The 19,461-nt window shown below is 39.5% G+C and overlaps 1 protein-coding gene across 1 annotated transcript in view; it reads right to left on the reverse strand.

Annotated features, from left to right (window-relative positions):
- Nucleotides 1-16,915, reverse strand: part of dnt (tyrosine-protein kinase Dnt) — a 32,407-nt gene extending 15,492 nt beyond the window's left edge. Inside the window, exon 1 of the mRNA XM_028310409.1 lies at nt 16,498-16,915. Coding sequence (XP_028166210.1) covers nt 16,498-16,588 — 91 coding nt within the window. The 5' untranslated portion in view covers nt 16,589-16,915. The remainder of the gene's footprint in view (nt 1-16,497) is intronic.
- Nucleotides 16,916-19,461: the final 2,546 nt, after the last annotated feature.

Genomic DNA, 19,461 nt, shown 5'->3' on the forward strand with positions numbered 1-19,461 from the left:
ACTAAGCACGAAGGCGGTCGTGACGTGTTTGTAAATGTTGCAGGATTATGCCCAACAACCCTTCGCATGAATTTGTTTCTTGTATCGTTTAAATCCAATTACCGAGTCAGGCCACGTGCACGACTACTAGACCTGACAGCGAACATTTCTCGAGCTTATCTGACAGATAACGACAATCCTTCTACAGAGGTTATCGCACGGTAGCTCCCCAAAAATCGATTGCTTATCGACCATGTTATTGCGATATGAGATTTATTTTCGTGTACCTTATCGCGACCCGATAAAGATTATTCCAAGTTATCACGGCTACTGGACATTCTTATGTCTCCAAGGAAAATGTGTAAGCAGCAGTTCTCATCAGAGCCACCTTTCCTGAAAACTCGTAGTTTGTGTCAGTGCAATTCAAATAGAAACTGTATGCCGAGTGGAGGTGTCCAATAACAAAACACACGAACACGCTTGTCAAATAGCGTTCACCAAATATTATCCCACCGCCCGTATTATGTGGATTTGTACCAACATGACGTCCGCAGGGCACAGAAGTTGTTTGCTCTGGAACTTAGAAACTTTAGAAAGGTTATAAGGCCCGAGGAGGAAAATATCAGGAATCATTTTATACTTTTTCGACGTTTTGACACGCGTGTTTGAATAAGTTTCCTACGAAATGAAAGGGGAACAATGCAATGTGAATGTTTAAAAAATCGTCCGTTGGGCGAGGCCTGAAGAGAGCAGTTTGTAAAGAGCTCTCGACGAGGGCTCTCCAAAAGAGCGTCGACGGCAGCGCGCTTAACCTGCGCTGTTTACACCTCGCCAACACCTAGATATCATATTTTACTTTTATAAACTACTGCCAGCCAGAGGAAAGGTTTTATATTGCGGAGGGGGGGCGGAAGGTACTGAATTGAGGACGTAATCGGACGCTCGAGCGGAGGCAATCTAAAGCTGCGGCGTAACCGGGAATTATCGAATTGGAAACTGTTCGGAACATAATTTACGAAGCCGACCGTCAGGCGATGGAAAATCATAAAAATTTAACATCGCCCGTAAAGTAAACAATGGGCAAAAAAAGCAAATCGTAAACGGTTGTGGGGCGTGCCCTCCGATGCTCGCGCTCTCGCGTTATTTTCGATGCAAAGAGTTTGCACAAATTTTAATATGCTGAACCTTATCTCAAGCTGAATCAACGAAACACAATTTGCTTGTGACAAGTTTTTATTACAAACAGTGCCGTAACTAGGGCGGTGCCAGCGGTGCCCAGGCACAGGGCGCCGACCCTGGAGGGGCGCAGAAATGACCAGACCAAGCATTTTTCAAGGGCGCAGTTTTGAAAGCTCGCACCGGGCGCATAAAAGGCTAGTTACGGCACTGATTACAAACTTAATTAGTGCAAACGATTATGACCCAGTGATATCGATCTATCTGATTATGTTGTATTTTATTAGGTCTTCGTGTAGCAGAAATGTAGACTATGTAATTAAAATTCTACACGTTATGACTCCGCGAGTTTTTTTTTTCACACGAATACACAAATTTTTATTAGATTTCGGATTCTTTTTTTATTCTGTGTATTTATCAGAAAATGTTAAATCAAACGTAGGTATTTCTAAGAATCCGATTTAATATTACAGTCGTAAATATTGTCGAATTCGTATTAATTTGCGTGATAAATCTGCGTGATACATCTCTTACAGGGAAAATGTGATGTTTCTTATTAAACGGACGATGCTTTATTGATATTTACGAAAGGCATTCGTGCAGACAACATCTGATTTAGGTATTTTTAATCGAGATAACAACAGTATATAAAAATTAACAATTGACGATCGATTTGGATATTGCTTTGTGTTTCTGTGTGAACACACACACTTTGGTGCGCAAATGCAATTAAACGCTTTTCCGTCACGGGATGGTTTCCGGACGCGGACAATGCGACTGCCGGCCGTCCGGGCCCCGGGCCGGACCGGGCGATTGGACACGCGGTAACTAGCCGTAATGTAATCGTCGGTAGACCAGAACGCTGGTGACGTAACGAATTAACAAGGGCTAAACGACAGGTTGACGGAGTTTTTGCTTCGGTGATGTGATGAAAAACGTGATTTTGATGCAGAATTGATGGCTTTGATTAACGATGTCAGGAGGAATGGTTATTAATTCGTTTACAACCTTTCACATAGTTGATAGTACACAGACGACTACTTAAAAGGATTAAATCCTTGGGAAAGATGTAGAATCCCTAATTTCCAAATAAATATGCTAAACAACATGAGGCAGAGGTACGATTTACGAACCACACTGTACGTGCCCGCCATATTTACACCTGCCGTAAAACGTTACGTTATTCAAATGTGGGAAGACTGAAACAAGCGTGTGATCCGAAACGAATAACAAACAAAAGTTTATTCAATTAATTTCCCAGCCATCGTCGCAGGATAACATCTGTTTTGAATATAAAATACACCAACACGTTCCCTTGTTAGGGCCCCAATAAAAATGAGACCCACACATCTGACGTTAACAAAAAACGAAACGAACAAAAACTGCCTACACGTACCACGGAGATCTCGAGTTTTGATCTAACGACCCCAAAGGATCCATTATTATTAATAACCGATGTCTAAATAAAACTTACGACGGGTATAAAAATTGAATAAATAAAAAAGAAAGATATTTTTCCAATACAAGACATTTATTAACACGGACGAACGGAATCGAGATAAAACAAACATGGCGGGCTGCGCGCGCGCATATAAACATGAGTTTATCGTGGGAGGCTGTCACAACACGCGCCCATTGGCCGCGCGGCGCTGACGCATTGGTGAAAGCTCGAGAAGACACCCCATAACACGACATATGAGATGATGTTATCTCATAAAAGCATTCGAAGCCTACGCAACCTGGAGATCGGAGCTATTCCAATCACATACAGTGTCGTTGACGCGCACCGATAACCGTTCACTTTTAAGAATATGTAGATTTATTTCATTTATAAAGTAAATTACTATCTAATCGAATATTTGATAAGAATATCTTAGAAGATCTACAAGCGTAATGAGCTATCTGAATAAAAATACATCTTGACTCTGAATTAAATATACAAACTTATGAATACAAATCGTATGTTAACAGATATCTGGGCTTTAATATTCGAAAGTCACGTACTTACCATGAGAGAAATGCGCGTTTCAACGTTTCAACCACAAATAATACGAAGCACTTTTCGAAACTATCTTCAAGATACGATCCTATTAACCTTGTAAAAAAGCTATTCAAATGTAACAAGGCTCTAATACGATGGAAAGCGGCGCAGAGCGTTTATCAACAGAGCAAAACAACAAAGCAACGAGTCGTGATCCCCATCACTGATCCATCATCGAGGCCGACTGGCGGAGATGGATTGCTTGTATTATCCCAACAAGCACCTCGTATAACCGGCCCAGTTTCAATTGCCGACAATCCGTCCAAGTCACCTTTTCCCCGAACGGCATTTCAATTTTCTAACTCTAAAGAACCTCAATTTATCCAGTAAATGAAGCAGTTATCCAAACAACGGAGTATCTCATGGATCTCAAAATGCAGGAGGTGATTTACCTCAGGTAATTGTTACTGCACGATTGCATGATTTTCCCAACAGTGCCTTTTAAGCTCGAGCCAAAGTTGAGCAAATTCTCATAAAAATCTAGGACTATGAGAACGAGCTGCAGCTGTAACTTAATTAACGACTTTAACTGAGAATTATGAATCAGTTAATTGGTATTATGAGCTGGGAATGTTAAATATACCAGGGGAGTACACCCGTCGCGGGAGATACAACCACAACTTTATAATAACAGCATGCGGTGACTATAAATCAGAATTAAGGACGCTAACCAGAGAGCTACGGGTTTCGGCTTCGATTAAAGTTGAGTCGAAAACAAACAGGATCTCAGCCACGCCCGTTTCTTTTTAACCCCGCGGCGAGTCCCTGGCATTATTCCACCTGGCTGCTGCCCATTACAATTAGACAGGCCACTTTATACTCAGTGGCTACCGGTTCTCTAAGATAAAGGCCGGACTGCACGACACAAAAACTTTTTGTTCTCTTAACGACGTTAAAGTTGCCCTAAGTCACAACCACACGAACCCAGCACAAAATAAAAATAGCAATCACGCCACGCGATTCAAACCTACGATCAGTTAAACGGTAACGTTAAAAAAATAAACGATGCAAACAAGTTGCAGGCGAAATAAAAAAGACAAATGAGCAGCGTCCGAATAAAATATTACACAGTGATTTAAAAAAGCACGGAAACAGTTCCCAGTAATTGAAACAAACAAAGGCACGTGTATAAACTCGGTAATGAGGTAGCATGTAGAGTAGAAAACGGTTCCTAATAAATTACCGCGTGTCCTGAAGTCAAGTAAGTCTGATGTGAAACCACCGACCGACCCTTTACTCACGTTAACAAAACCGCACATTCCAGTAATTTGGGTTAAACTCCACAACACCCACGAGGAAGGGTAAGCAACACGGAATTGCCATACGGTCAATATTAATGTTCGCACAGCTTCGCCGTAGGTACTTGCGAGAAACTGGCAAATAAAAACATGGAGCTGTAAAAGAGTAAAGTAAACATTTCCATTCGGTATATTCTCGTAAAGATTTCCGAGTCGGAATTGAATTTGCATTTGCAAAAAAGAAGTGAGCAAGGCTTGCAGCGCCCACACCTCGCTCGCATGCTTGCATTCCTCTTTATGACCTACGTCTCCTACGCGGCGCCGCCGGGTGACTGCCAAAGGTTTTTATTTTGTTCGCAGAATTCTGGAATTTATTGAAACGTTATGAATAAATGTTGGTACGAAGCTGCAGTCGCGACAGTAAATCCCTATTGACTTTTATTGCACATTATTTGCATGAGATTTTCCGTCGCACGCCACCGTCCAGGTAAGAACGTGACTGTGGAGCACAATCGAGAATTTCTTCGCATCACGACAGACGCGAGATGTAATCGTGGCCCTAGTGGGACAGTCGTACATGGTAATGTGGGCGCAGTCGAGATCGACGATATGCTCGCAACAATTAACCTAACAACCCTACGCTTCGTTAAAGTTAACGACCGAGATTTTACGGAGAATTTGAAAAATTTTAGTTTCGCAAAAAAGATGGTTTCTAAAGTTCTTTGGTTTGTATTCTTAGAACTGTATGATGTACCACTAGAGATATCTGTGTCACTAACATAAATTAAATCGTAAGAAATATGACAACTCATAATAAGATAGATGGTTATTATGGTTGAGAGAATAACAAGTCGTGGAATGTCATAATCTTAGATTAATAAAACCTAGATGGATAGTCTTCATACAAACGCTTCGTCAAGAGTGAGGCAAAAATCTTATGTCATTAGTGTCAATTTTGTTGGGGAGTGTAGACAGTGAAGGCGATTTTCCCGAAAGTAGGGAAATTTTTAATACGTTTTTAATTATTTTATAATTAACAAAAACAAAACGCATCATTTACTTACTTATTTATTGAATTCAAAGTATCTACCTAATAACAATAAGATAAATCGACTTAAAAGTCTCGATTTCATAAAAAAGGAAGTGTATTTGTACGGCGAACAATTGGGAAATAAATTTTCTTGTTACTGGTATCATTCCCGTATTTAATTTTTGAAAGCCAAATTCAAGCAAATTACGCGTCGAATTGTAGTACTTACTTATGAAATGTAACACTGGTCACTTTCTTTCGTTTTTCTGATGTATTTTAGACACCCTTTCACAGCACAAACCATTATAATTAATTAAAATTCGTCGGACGTGTTTACCAATTTTTCACTTTGACAGTTCATGTGACGTTTACGGGTAAGCCGTGCCGGCTCCCTAAAAACTGCCTCACCTTTCGTGCATTGACTATCTATCTAGGCTTTATTAATCTAAGGTCATAATACAGTAACAGATACGAACGCGACACCAGACACAACTATCACTGCATACTGTTGGTGCTTTAAAATCCACACCAAATCGTTGGAATTACGAGCGGTTAAATAAACGCAGACTCCTATTAAGCCGATTGGGTGCCCGGAACGTTCGTTAACTCGGCCAGAAATAAAGTCGAACCCGATCGCGTAAATGTAGCGACCGAGTAAATGGGTCCGTCGTGGAAGCAATTGATTCACGGAAACCCTATTTGAGAGCACCTAAAGTTTAACTGTATGGTAACATTAGAAACTAAATATCAATGCGAAGGCCACCTTTAGCGAGTCATAACGACCTCTGTGAAGTAACCAAATATTGGTTCACGCGCACCTACGAACGGATTCAACCAATATTTGTACTATTTGACTGCTTCCCAAAAGTGTATTTTCTTATTCAACAACATCTACCGTTCGACGCTTGCGAGGGTGTCATGCTGTTTGCTCAAACAATGCTCCGTGGCTATGTACATCTTGTCGAGTACACATTTTGAAACCAGAAATTACGACAAAATTAATTTAACTGACTATTAACGCGACGACCAATTCAGGCAAGATGAGAATGAACGACAGTCGTTAAAACAAATTTATGTGATTTTAACTTGTTAATGAATGAGACTTCACACTACGCATAATGGAATAAACAATGGTTAGAAATGACTGCATAAGTAGCGTATAACCATATTTTAACTTTCAAGAGCTTTTTAAAAGCTCATACTTTAAATGACAATCAAAGTTCTATTTGCATTTCAATACCAGTACTGTATTCCGTCTCCATTGGGGAGTGTGATTGATTTAGTATTTAATTAAATTGTCTCGTTGTGCTGTGAAAAAGGACAAAAAAGCTCAGAATGAGAAGTAGACAGTACAGTATTTCGGTGTGCGATGGAGGGTTAAAACTATTCACAATAAAACTTGTATGGATACAGAATGTAAATTTGAATGCATGCGGGTCTTAGCAGCCGCTGCGCGCAGCGGGCGGTCAGTCGACGCAGCAGTGACTTGAGGCTCGACCCGTCCCTACTCCATGCTGCGAAACATACGAACACACTTCCAAATGTATTAAGACTAGACCCCTTATCAATCTATGTCGCCCGTAAAGATTCTGACAGCGACTTAAAAAACTGACCGTTTCGTTCGTAAACACAGCCCACACAACACACACAAATCATCCAGGACTTTTCAGATAAAACAGGAACCAACATACGAATCCTCTGCTGCGTTTGTCAACGATGGTGGTCGGCAATTCAGCATGGAGACTTGAAAGATAAGTAACTTGTCAATATTATCTATCGCAAAACAAATAACTATCGGCCCAAAATTCCAAGGGACGGATAAATTGTTACTACGAGCGAACAAAAAGAATAATAAAAAGGGCAACGACATAATCATTCCAAAAATAAATTCGAAAGCAGTAGATGTCCAATAAATAATTCATAGTCCATTTCAAATTTCTTTGAATCGAACTTAATCCAAGCACATTGCATTAGCAGTAAACTTCACGGCAGCACATAAATCCTGGGACAGTTCGGTTTGCCATCGACAATAAAACGTAAAGTAGGCATTCGTCAATCCCACGGCGACGGTGGCCTATAAAATGTTATTATTTAGAAGCTCATAACCAGGAGGATTTACTGGTCATAAAATCGGGCGAGGTGACCGCATCCCCATTGCCTGAGATCGACCGTTCCCTTGTCTCGTAGGTAATCATAGACTCAAGTGGGAGTATTTGATCGCTGACCAGGTCCTGATTTAACGCTTGATGGATGTGTTCGAGTGCACCCATATCCGGTGCAAGCAAATTTAACTCCGAACAGCCTTGTTTATTCAGGGGTGCACTGAACCATTAAATGCAGTCGAGTCGTAACAACGTCGACCGCGTTATACTCTACAATACTATCATAATGCTCACTTTTAATTGCTTTCTTACGAACCCATAAAAATTAAAAGTGGTTGGCTTAATATTTACGAGCAAGGGTTAAATTTAACAGCGGCTTAAAACGGTAACAATCGCTAATCACGTGGAGTGAGTGCGCTATATCTATCAAGTAATATTAAATTATAACCATGAATATAAATATCGGAGGCGAGATGCTTTAAATTGGTTCCCCTTTTTAACTTTAATGCATTTTCGGGGTATCAGCGCTCATAAACGTTTACAATAAATAGTCCTCGTGGCAAAAAAATGGGTATTGTCGCGACCCCATTGATTAATTTGTTTCGCCATTAGAATTCTCTTCACGGGCAGCAAAAATGTCCCGGTGGAGAGCATCGGGACGATTTCGGGCCATTATTTATGGTGTGCCATTCTCTTCAAAGGACTGTATGATTTACAGCCAGCTGCACAAAAGCCACTGCCTTATTATGACGTGCTGGCCCGCGCATTGTGCCAGCATATTTATTCGTCCGATTGTGCGCGATGTTTGTTTATTTTTGGTCCTTCCCCGTAAATACAGTATTGTCACAAAACTACAACACAATTTGACTCGAGCCATATTTCACGGTCCCTAATTACAGAAGTGTTGGAATGGAAATGTTTTGCCAACACGAGTCCCACAACGTGTTTTGTGATTGTGAGGTCTTCAAATACCGTATCCCGGATTTAATACTATTCCCAATATAGAACTGGTCGGTAGAATTAGAAAAACAAACAGTAATGAGTTAGGCAGTAGGCACATGATGGATTGTGTTCGCGTCAAACTAATAAAAATCTTGGACATTCTAGTGTAGCTGAAATATGCACTATTTTACATTTATTATAATAATCCTTTATTTTTTTCTCTGTTANACAAGCTTTATATTGACTTCACTTGTTAGTATGTGTGGGACAAATCTTGCAACTGAATTTAAGACCAGTTCTCCTCAACCGATTGAGCTGAAATTTGGTATACTTATGTAATTACGATGACAATGCAATGTTATGGTACCATTGAGCTGGTCTGATGATGGAGTCAGGAGGTGGCCATAGGAACTCCTAAACGAAACGGTGGAAACTTATTGAGTTTGGGTTCGTTGGATTCGACTTCTCGAGCACTTTGGTGCCAAATGATGACCAGGGCCCAGAGATTGAGATATACAACTAAAAAGTGTAAAATAAAATTAATAAAAAAATAACTTTTTTAAAAACAAGCTTTATTTCGAAAGCTTGTAGCGCAAACAGAAAAATAGAGGAATAATTTCCATGCGCGATACAAGCTTTCGAAATAAAGCTTGTTTTTAAAAAAGTTATTTTTTTATTAATTTTTTCTCTGTTAGGTAATGTTTATCATAATTATTAGGAAAAAAGCCCACAGAATATTGCAACAACAACCGTTGCAGTTATGTTAGAAGGAAATGACTGGATATTTACATCATTGCATTTTATTGTATATAGTTAGTTAGTAGTATCTACCTAGGTACCATAGTATTTGCATCTGATGGCGCTGATCAATTTCTGTGTGGCATTATAACAATTACAGTGAGCTGTAGTGCATCATGCATGCCAAGGGAGTGTAGCCTCAGCCTTAATCGTGCGTAAAAGTATTTAACGTTATCATGCTGTTAATAAGCCAAAGAATGAGGTTTCATAATGATAGTGGTGTGGTGGTTAGAACCGATTAGCACCACTTTGTGGTTAAGCAGGGACGTACACAGACAGAATGAAAAGTATGTAGGCAAAGTGAACCTCAACGCCAACCGTGTTTGAATAAGGAGAGCTGCTGGCGAGCGTGTGTGGTCTCTGCCTATATATTTTGAGTTATTTTCAATTTTAAGGTGTTGCACGATGTATTTTTAAAGTAAAATCGAGCTTTAGTCACTTTGTAAAGCATTAGAAAATACATTTACAACCTAACTGTCAACCCTTACAAGAAACGTGTGAACACTACTTCGCCTATATTTACTTGACAGTGGCTCTAAGTGCATTTAACAATTTAGATAATGCTTCAAAGTGCGAAAGCTTTACCGTACGTAAGAGCATTACAGAGCTTTTAGTAACAGTGTCTCTCGCACGAGAATAATGGTTTTGATTCGTGTAATAATGCTCTCGGATCTCACGCGCAGTTTATTACGCACATTTATTTGTACATTTTCTCGCGACGCATAATGCGGTCGCGTGGCGGGCCCATCCGCCTATTCAATTATGCCACACACTAAACTAAATTGTCACAGCATCATCCCTAATGGCAGATCTCTGGGCTCTGAATAAACACAGGACAGATATAAAATAGCAGTCGTGCGCCAGCGCCGCGGGCGTTCTAATATTGTTAAGCTTGCGGTAGTGTCACGCGGCGATTCTTCATGAATTATTAAACGTGGACCGCATCAAAACAAACATTTTAGTCTTCATAGTCCACATCCACAAAAACAATGTCGCGTCATTAGTATTAGCGCTAAAACGCTAACGAGTGCGCTTGGTGCTATTTCGGTTTGGGCGCATTCCTGAACAGTAGTATATCATCGATCATGGTCGGGGCTGTCAAGTTTCAAAGTGGGCTTAAACTCGGAGCTCGTCAGCGTCAGCGGTGGCAGATGACGGCTCTCGTGACAGGTTGGGTCGGGGAGGCACCGTGTGCGCTGAACCCAGCCTTAACCCGTGATTTACCGCAGAGGTTAAAATGTCAGATGTAAACTTATGTTTCCATTTGTCGTTTCGGATTGAGAAATTAACATTCCTGGTATTTTTGAAACAATGTTGCGGAACGAGGAAGCGTTTGGTCGCTCCTCATTTTAAGAGCGTCGTTTCTCAGCGGCCATTGTTCGGGATCGGAACGCCATTCCCCACCGGTCCCAGGAGGATTCCCTACCCCGATATACTCTCAGAAGTGATTATTTCTGTGACACTTCAGTTATTGAAAAAACATGGCGGAGGCTGGAGGATGCTCTTTTCTGTGTGAGAGTGCGACACCACAAGCTTTAGTTATTCCTTAGCGCTTAGGTATCTTTTAATTCGACAGTTATAGTGTAACTTAACTACACAACGCAGTGCAACATAACAACCATAATTAATCACACGTGTGTGAAGGAAGTCATCAACACTCCTTAGCATAATTCATTCATAAATGCTAATTCAAAGACAATGAGTACAAATTAGAATAATAAGAGGCAATTACTCCTAAGCCTACACGAAAAGCAACGGTTTAACGCCTAGCCCGCAACCCTACGCCGAACAAAACAGGCGACAAGCGCGGGCGCACTGATCGATAGCAGCTTTTTGTCGCGCGGACGTCTCCATCCATCGAGGCAAATTGCCACGGAACAAATTCCACTAACAAAACCCTTGTCGAGGTGTGATTGAGAGCCGGCTCTGCGCGACCATTATTTTGAATATTCCCAACTATCGATCACGGCCGAGCAGTAATTTTGAAACGTTGATCTTTCTTTCGGAACCGTAGTTGATGTATTGCTGACGCTTTCTAGTTTCCTAAACTAACGCATCAATTTCTAAGATCGATGAGGCAAACAATGAAACTGATATCTTAAAATGTTTGTCGTAGGTTCGTTTCACACTGAGTTATCGAGGGGTTGACTAGGTTTGAATATTTTTTTCATAGTGAAAGCTTTCATTTTCCTTTGTTCTAAAGATGAAAGAAGCGTAAAGAACCAATCGAGTTTTTTCATGGAATAAATTATTTATTAGAATTTCAGGCAGGTGAAAATTAATCAAAGAATGTTACATTCAGTCGAACGATCAAATTGGCCGTGTCCATTCGGTGGCTGACGCTTTCGCGTTATTTATAAAAGATCTATTTATTCAGCTGTGGCCGAGGTGACCTGGATACACTGCCAGCGTGTAAGTCTATACACTGCCGAGCTTTGTGTTTGTTTTGTTTGCAAACCATAGTAAACAGAAGCTTAACGGCTTCGACATTTTGTGGAAAACAAATATTGCTACTTACTGCAAACAGATAAAATTCGTAGTTTACACAGAAAGACTGTTAGTTAGCATTGACTAATTGCGGAAAGAAGTAAATAGACGTCAGCAAAATGACCCCCGAATATTGAAACAGTCTGCTACATTCCCGATAATCTGCAAGCACGGATTACAGCAGGTAGTGTGAATCCTAGTCGTTATCGCCGATCAGTCTGCCTTGATTGCTGCGGGGCAACAATAACAGGCATTATGATGCCCGCATCTCAGCGACCGAACCATTATTGAGGTGAGAGAAAAAGGGTTGCCAATTCTGTACGTGTCCCTTCGCGGTATTCTTTTTTTCGTACTGCAAAAAGTATGAATGTATTCTGCACGTGTACCTACTTGCTCCTTTTTGTACTAGGTAGATATAGTATAGTCTGCAGTAGATTAAAAACAAAACTAAATTGTAATTTTCAAATAATTCCATAAACGAAGCGTGCAGCATACCCTCAAAGGAATTTCAAGAATGAAATCAGCATAATGTCGTGCTAAAATTAAGTCAACAGCACTATGACAAACCTCTAAATTGCAATGACAATGACCATTTATAATTGCATGAGGCACTTCACTGGATTAAAGGGTTTTAAAGGATTGCAGCGCTGTTCGTAATTGAAAATAACGAGCTGCATATTCATGTAACGCGCATAATAATCCCTCTATCGCCTGCAGCGCCTGCCTGTATGCACTAATTCAATTTGGCTCGTCTGCGCACACACTTGCCTAAGCTCACAGATTACGCCGAGATTTTACCCTAGGATTATCGCATCTCCAGCGTTTTTGGATCCAATCTCCCGCTGTTAAATGAACTGAGATGGGACATATGAGTGGCGCACTAAATTAAACCTCAAATAACTCCGACGCATTTCAAAGCTTCATTATTCAAAATCACAAATGGCACCAAAGGATTTTCTGCATTCGCATGAAGAAACATTAATTTTGTCGTGGTGCAGGCAGTTTCATCACCCCCACAGATTAGAACTCAGCTAGTGGACCGACCGGCCGTGAAATTAAATTTATTTAGGCCCCACTCCACATCATCAACGTGTCAACGCGTATTTACATAAAAAATATTTTTGAGAAGGACGCGAGCCCATATTTATATAGCGCCATCGCTCGCTGTTTATTGAAATATTTCATTGTTAATTCTCTAAACGACGACTGCGAGGGTGAAAGGCGAGTGCCACTCTCTGAATAGGGCATTAATAGTATTTTATTAAAATAACAATATCTATTCCGAGCGTTCCATTATTTCATTCCTTCGTTGGTATGGCTTTGAAGAAAAAAAANAAAAAAAGTATATCTGGAGATGTGAAGGTCCGGATGCAAAGGATAAGCCTCGAGACGGGGCTATTTACACGTAGACGTACGTGGTGATAATGTTGGCATAGGTCTTGGAGAAAAAATAAGATCGTCCTTTAGATAAGGCGCAGAGATAAGGCTCGGAAATGACGGAAACTAGCTAAAAGCAAAAGCTAATATTTTCTCTTCCAAAAGTTCCAAATAACAAAACTGGCCTGCAGAGATTAAAATTTTTTGCTAAATATGACTTTTGTTCAGATGGGGAGTGAACGTGCTTTAACGGTGACAATTTACAATTTTATATTGCCCCGGGGTTGTACCGGTAACCGTGTGAAGAGGTTACGGTGTCTAGACGAAACCCTACACGTTATTCAAGTATCAAGTTACTTGCGTTCGATTTTTTAGTCGCCCACCGCAGTTCTAGCCATGAAACATTAAACTCGGTTTGAAGATCCCCTTACACGGATGCTGTACTGTTACTTCAATTCTATTATTTTTCTAATCAAATGTAATAAGAAACTGAATCTAATTTTCAACATTCCAATCCGTTTACAATTACAACAGAAGTAATTTGCTTGTAAATTGTGTTGCGGACGTTGCGGTTAGGTAACTCGTCTTGTGCCTCAATATGTATAGGTAAGTATTACATCTTTTTATCAGTGTGTTCGTGGCTAATTTTATTTTCTTTGTTTTGTTTAAGCCCCATTCCTCGGATCATATTTCAGATACAGCACATTCGTTGAAATTATCGCAGCAGCTGTATCGCCTTTTCGCCTTGCGCCCACGTTCGTTGTCGCGGGGACTGTCTGGGGAACAATGCGCCTGGGCACCTTTCTTTAGCCTGTTTCAGGATCGGTGCAAACATAAGCAGTAAGCGATTGATTTATTGCTCAAGTGTTTGTAACATTAATGCCAATGTTTATGACCTCTACTTCAAGTGACCTTTTGTTTTCCATTTCGGACTATTTCCGAGTACTCCCATACAGATACTGACGATTTACAGACTGCTTCGTCATTGTTATCATCAACCATTGTTCTCTCTTTAGTAAAAATTGGGCAACTTCCCAGGTAAAATTCATTTGCAAGCGGTCCAATTAGTTCATTGTTTTTTCTGCAAACGCTCGTCCTCTGCCACTTAGCCCGTCCTCTAATGGTAAGAATTCAGATGAACGATAGTGGCTGACCATAAACTATGCTGTCGTCTGATACCGCCCCGCCGGGCTACGGAATCCGGGCAGCACTGACGGTATCAGGTAACACTTTACGAGGAAATTAACGTGCTAGTTAATTCTGCGGAGTCCAGAGTTATGATGAAGTTCGTACTACTATTAGACTAGGTGATTTCATCAGCAGTAGCCATTATTCTAAATGATTTATTTCGTCTTTAGCACACAGATCAAGTATAGAGATCATTTAAACGATATTTTACCATCAATAGCTTTTATCAAACAAACCTCAATATGGTCGTGTATAATAAACTGATCTTGTTACGGGCAGGCCTACCTAATAATATTCATAGTTTACGCGAATACCACGCCACTCCGTGTCAATTATCATTCATGACAAAGTTATTCGCGATTATTTCTGTATCCAATATCCAATTGCAGCGAGATAAAATTTACCTCGGTGTTGGAATACACGTTTTAGGCGTCGAGTTTATTGGCTCAGCTCCATACCGTCTCCATAAATGTCATCTCAAATAAATTACAATATACCTGCTGGGACGATCGGCCAGCCAGATATGCTCGCACACTCACAAGATGGAAATTTTACCCGATAACGCATAAGATGCGAGATATGTTAATTTTTATGTTATTAACCCCCACTATAAATTATGTTTCATAATAAGCCGCACCTTCTCAAAACACATGTTTGTTTTAAAAATACAAAATTCAACGATGACTGACGATAATAGAACTTGTTGAGCGGAGAACAATTTTTATTGCCGCTGTAAAGAACGTTTAGAAATTGTAACAAACTTTACTGAGGTAATTTAAAATTCAATGTCTCGCAAGGACGAGTCGATGTCCTGCCGTTCCTTATTTTCGTTCATTATAATTCTAATTTTTAGGCAAGAACAATAGGCAGATGGCTCGCTGGTTGACAAAGATGGATGGCGCTCTATGGCCGCAGGTACCACAATGGGGTACGCACAAAAACGCATAATGTAAGGAGCGTCGCATCGCTAAGCCCATTACCTGCGCGCGCGCACGGGCCCTTTCAAATCTGTCACTTTGGCTTATTCCAAAGACATGTGACAAGCTGTGAGCGCCGATGAGTTTTAGTTGTGACGTTCGTCTAATTAAAGTCGTGAGGATTAAAGCTCCTTTCTTGTTGAACAAAGACATGCCCATGAATGCGGTTGTATACCGGTATCTAGGTAGGTTGAAGGTTCTCATTAAACGGTGCGTCTAAGTCGATAGTGCCATGTAGGTACAATTTATTTTGACGACTTTTTAAACTTTTTAAAGTCAGTCAGTTCAGTAATTATTGCTTACTAGAGGATTAAACTTCCAAAGAGTATGCATTCCAACAGGTAACCTGGTACCTATTAAACATATATATATACCTACCTAACTAGGATATAGATACTGGGCAGCTTTTCAAAATTAGGAACAGGTAGGTTAGCCTACTTATCTACCTACCTAGTTCCTAATTTTGGAAATCTAGGCAGGATAGGCCTACTTGTCTCAATTTGAAATGACAATGAATCTAATAGGTAGGTGATTAGGTACAATATTGAAAGGCATCCTTCAGCTGCACTTATAAGAAAGAAGAACCTTTTATTGTTGTGATGTTTCCTAGTATTGTTTTTAATTTAATAGTTAGGTAGGTAGGTATGCCCAATTGCCCACCTACCTAGTTGGTAAATTAATTAAATTATAGTGTTGTAATAATATTTAAAAAGGTAAAAATCCTGTCAAGTTATGGGTTTTCTAGAATAACATAAATTAACAAATAAAAATATAAAAAAACCCATTCTATTCCAGAATGCTAAAGGCTTTTATTCCAGGAAATTATAAAGTTTTCAATAGACACAGACAGATACAGAGATCTTACTGAGAAATTGGTTTAATTGAATATGCGACAACGGCGTAGATATGAGATGCAAAAAAATCTATGCATTTTTGTTTTTAAACATCAGAAAAGAAATTGGCAATTAAATCGAGGCTGGAACTTAATTATAAGTAGACTACCTACCTACTGAACTAGGTAATCAACCAGCTGTCCGGTAATCGATCATTCGGGCGGTTTATATCTCACGTTATCATCGTGCTACAAACAAAATGATAAGCAAGTGCAACGAAAAGATTACACTTATTATGAACCAACGGATTATTTTTCAAAATAACTTACCCAATAATCTCCACACTTCGGCGCTGCTCAGGTAAACATTGAGATGTGCGAAGCACATTGGCACAAAAAGTATCAACACAAACCACTTCATTGTCACTGTTCCAAAATCTTCTTTTTCCCCAAACTTTAAACAATCCCCAGTCTTAGTTCATCACTAGTTTACATTTTCATCCACCGTCCAACAAAATCGACGATGCTGACTTCTCCCCGATACAAGATTACACACTCGAATAAAACGTACAAATCCACGAGAAATTCTAAATAAACACACGATTTATAGACCTTATAGCGAAAAGTCTTCAATTTTATTCATGGATAAACGTATTAGTTTGAATATCTTCACGAAATCTGTTTATAAACATTGATAATCTGAACGATTCTGCACGAAAAAGCACGACAGCACCTCTCCGTAGCGCGGTTTCCGTCAAACTGGTTTTCGAAAATTCGTTCGTCGACGACGAATCGTCGTTCATCGTCGGCGAACGCAAGCTCCTTGCTTGGCGTGCGTGTAGTTTGCATCGTAGCGCGCCACAGCTCAAAAGATGGCGCTATCTGAGCATTTTTTTTGTATGTTTAATCTATCAAATGATATTATTTTCCTTTTTTCGATTGTTATGAAAAAGAAAACATGCATTGTTGGTGAAAGTAATATAATATTTGAATACCTAAAAAAGACATTACAAAACCTTTTAGTAGTTTAGTTGTACCCTGAGCACGATTATCTTTAAACCAGCGCGACTAACAGCAACAGCGCGTAGCATAATAATAACGAGTGTAGCAGAGCTATTTTGTTTTTCATGCAAAAATATTGCCGTAACATAACGAGAACGATATTTAATTATTCATGCTCCGGGTATAGATCTCTAACAGTAAATTTTCATTACAAAGATCTCAGATAGGTACCTAGGAGCTTAGATTAGAATAATAAAACTTAGTAGAGAAGTCTAGGATTGACTGGGCTAAAATCTTTAAATTAATAAAATTACGTTAAGCTACCTTGGAATAGTTAGTTTTAATTTAAAAGTAAGTATTTTAAGATAGGTACCTAAATGTTGGTGGTAACTAACTACAAATCTATCATCTACATGTTGAAATCATTTTTAACAAGGTACACACGGCCGACTATTTCACGGCACTCAGCGGTCAATGGTCCAGCAAAGATACCGCTCTAATATGAGGTAGGGCCAACAAAAAATAGATACACGAATTACCTTACTGCCGTAATTTACTAAGGTAATTGAAGTCGCTATTGTTATTTGGTTTTTACATAGACATTGAATAAAAGTCGGTTTAATAAAATCTTGTACCGTAAGTTATTCCTGCCTAGATTAAATAAAATATGTAAAATGTATTAAATTGGGGAACTTTGAAACCGTGTGCAAGTTACTAGTAATTTCAAATAAGTTATTCCGGTCGGATCTTTCCGTTCCGACGTTTTTATTGGATTTGCAAGATTTTTAATGGTTTCGTCAGGTACATTACATTTGATAACTAACGATAAGATAAATGATATTATCAATTGATGACTATAATACTATGGCTTATGGGACCCTGTTCTAACTTCTAACACGCGACTTTCACTAAACGTAAAGCTAAAGACCACCCATGAAAATGCCATCGATAAGTAGCCTACCTAAGTACCTAGCGTGTTTCGTTATCGTTACGCTCCTCTATCGCTAATGGCCGTGTAACTATAACCTGTGATCATGTTACCGTTATCTATCAGTCAATCCACTCATAGGTAGAAATATCTACCAATACTTACTTTTTTAACGACAAGGCAATCATTTTTCTAATGCGTAGACTGAAGAGTTCACAACGCAAAAAAGAGTAATTTTACCTTTTTATGAAATGTGTCTGTCTGTCTGTAACACGACGGGTCCTGCACCAATGTCTCAGTAGCCCATAATGGTGAGAGCAGTCGCCCGGCAAGCGAAATGTCGTGGGTTCGATTCGATTTTTTCAAGTTATGAAAAATATTAGTTTGAGATGCAACTCATAAAGATATAAAATTTTTGATAGTTTGGCATTTTGACTCCTTGCAGCTACTTACTTAGTTGAAGGCCAATCAAATTAAAATAGTTCTGGAACAATTAAACATGTACCTACCTACCTACTTTATTTCTATTGAATAAATCAGATTATCCCAAGCAATAAAACTAGAAAGCTACACTAACCCGGGGCAGGAGGCGGTCTCGCCAATGTTCCTAGCCTGTAATTTGTTGGAAATTGCGCCCAGAAACAAACAAGCTTGTTGTACGATCTTCGACCAAACTTGTTTTTATCCTAATTGGGCAGATACAGTATTTCTCATTAAAGAAGGGAACATGCGGTGAATTTATCAAGAGTGCGTGGTTTACCAAATACGGCAATGTAAAATCGCAATTTTTTTAAAAGAAGTCATTCTATAGTTTCTATCTGTAAGATTTTGTAGGTAGAGGTACCAGTCAGTGTCAGAAGATTACGTAAATATTTTTTTTTAATAACTTTACATAGTTATCACTGATTTTTTTATTATAGATGACCCACGCTGAACTGTCCCGCCAAACTCAATGACAGGGGGGCGCTACCATCGTTCAACTTTATGGTTTCCAACATGGCAAAAATCGGAACCAGCGATTCGGTAATGACGGTGGCGCCCCGCTGTCAATGTCATCGATAGGACAGTTCAGTATTTTGGAACTATATTATTCTCGCGCTACGTTATAATATACGAGTAGGTACCTTTCATGATCGGCTAATGTAAACCTTGTAACGCCATCTACACTCGCGAGCAAAAGTATGGAATCACTTACATGAAGTTGTTTCCACGCGATCTTGTGTACTAACGAATTTGTTAGGAACAAAAAAAGTGGCACCATTTTAAAAATTAAACTTTTATCTTTAAATTGATACCAAATTCATTTAAATCACACCAGTATTTAAAAAGATATCCCGGCTGATGTGAAGAAGTAACGAAAAAGA

The sequence above is a fragment of the Ostrinia furnacalis genome, unplaced genomic scaffold (genome assembly GCF_004193835.3).
Source record: "Ostrinia furnacalis isolate ACB-3 unplaced genomic scaffold, ASM419383v2 OfSCF3015, whole genome shotgun sequence".
Taxonomy (NCBI): Eukaryota; Metazoa; Arthropoda; class Insecta; order Lepidoptera; family Crambidae; genus Ostrinia; species Ostrinia furnacalis.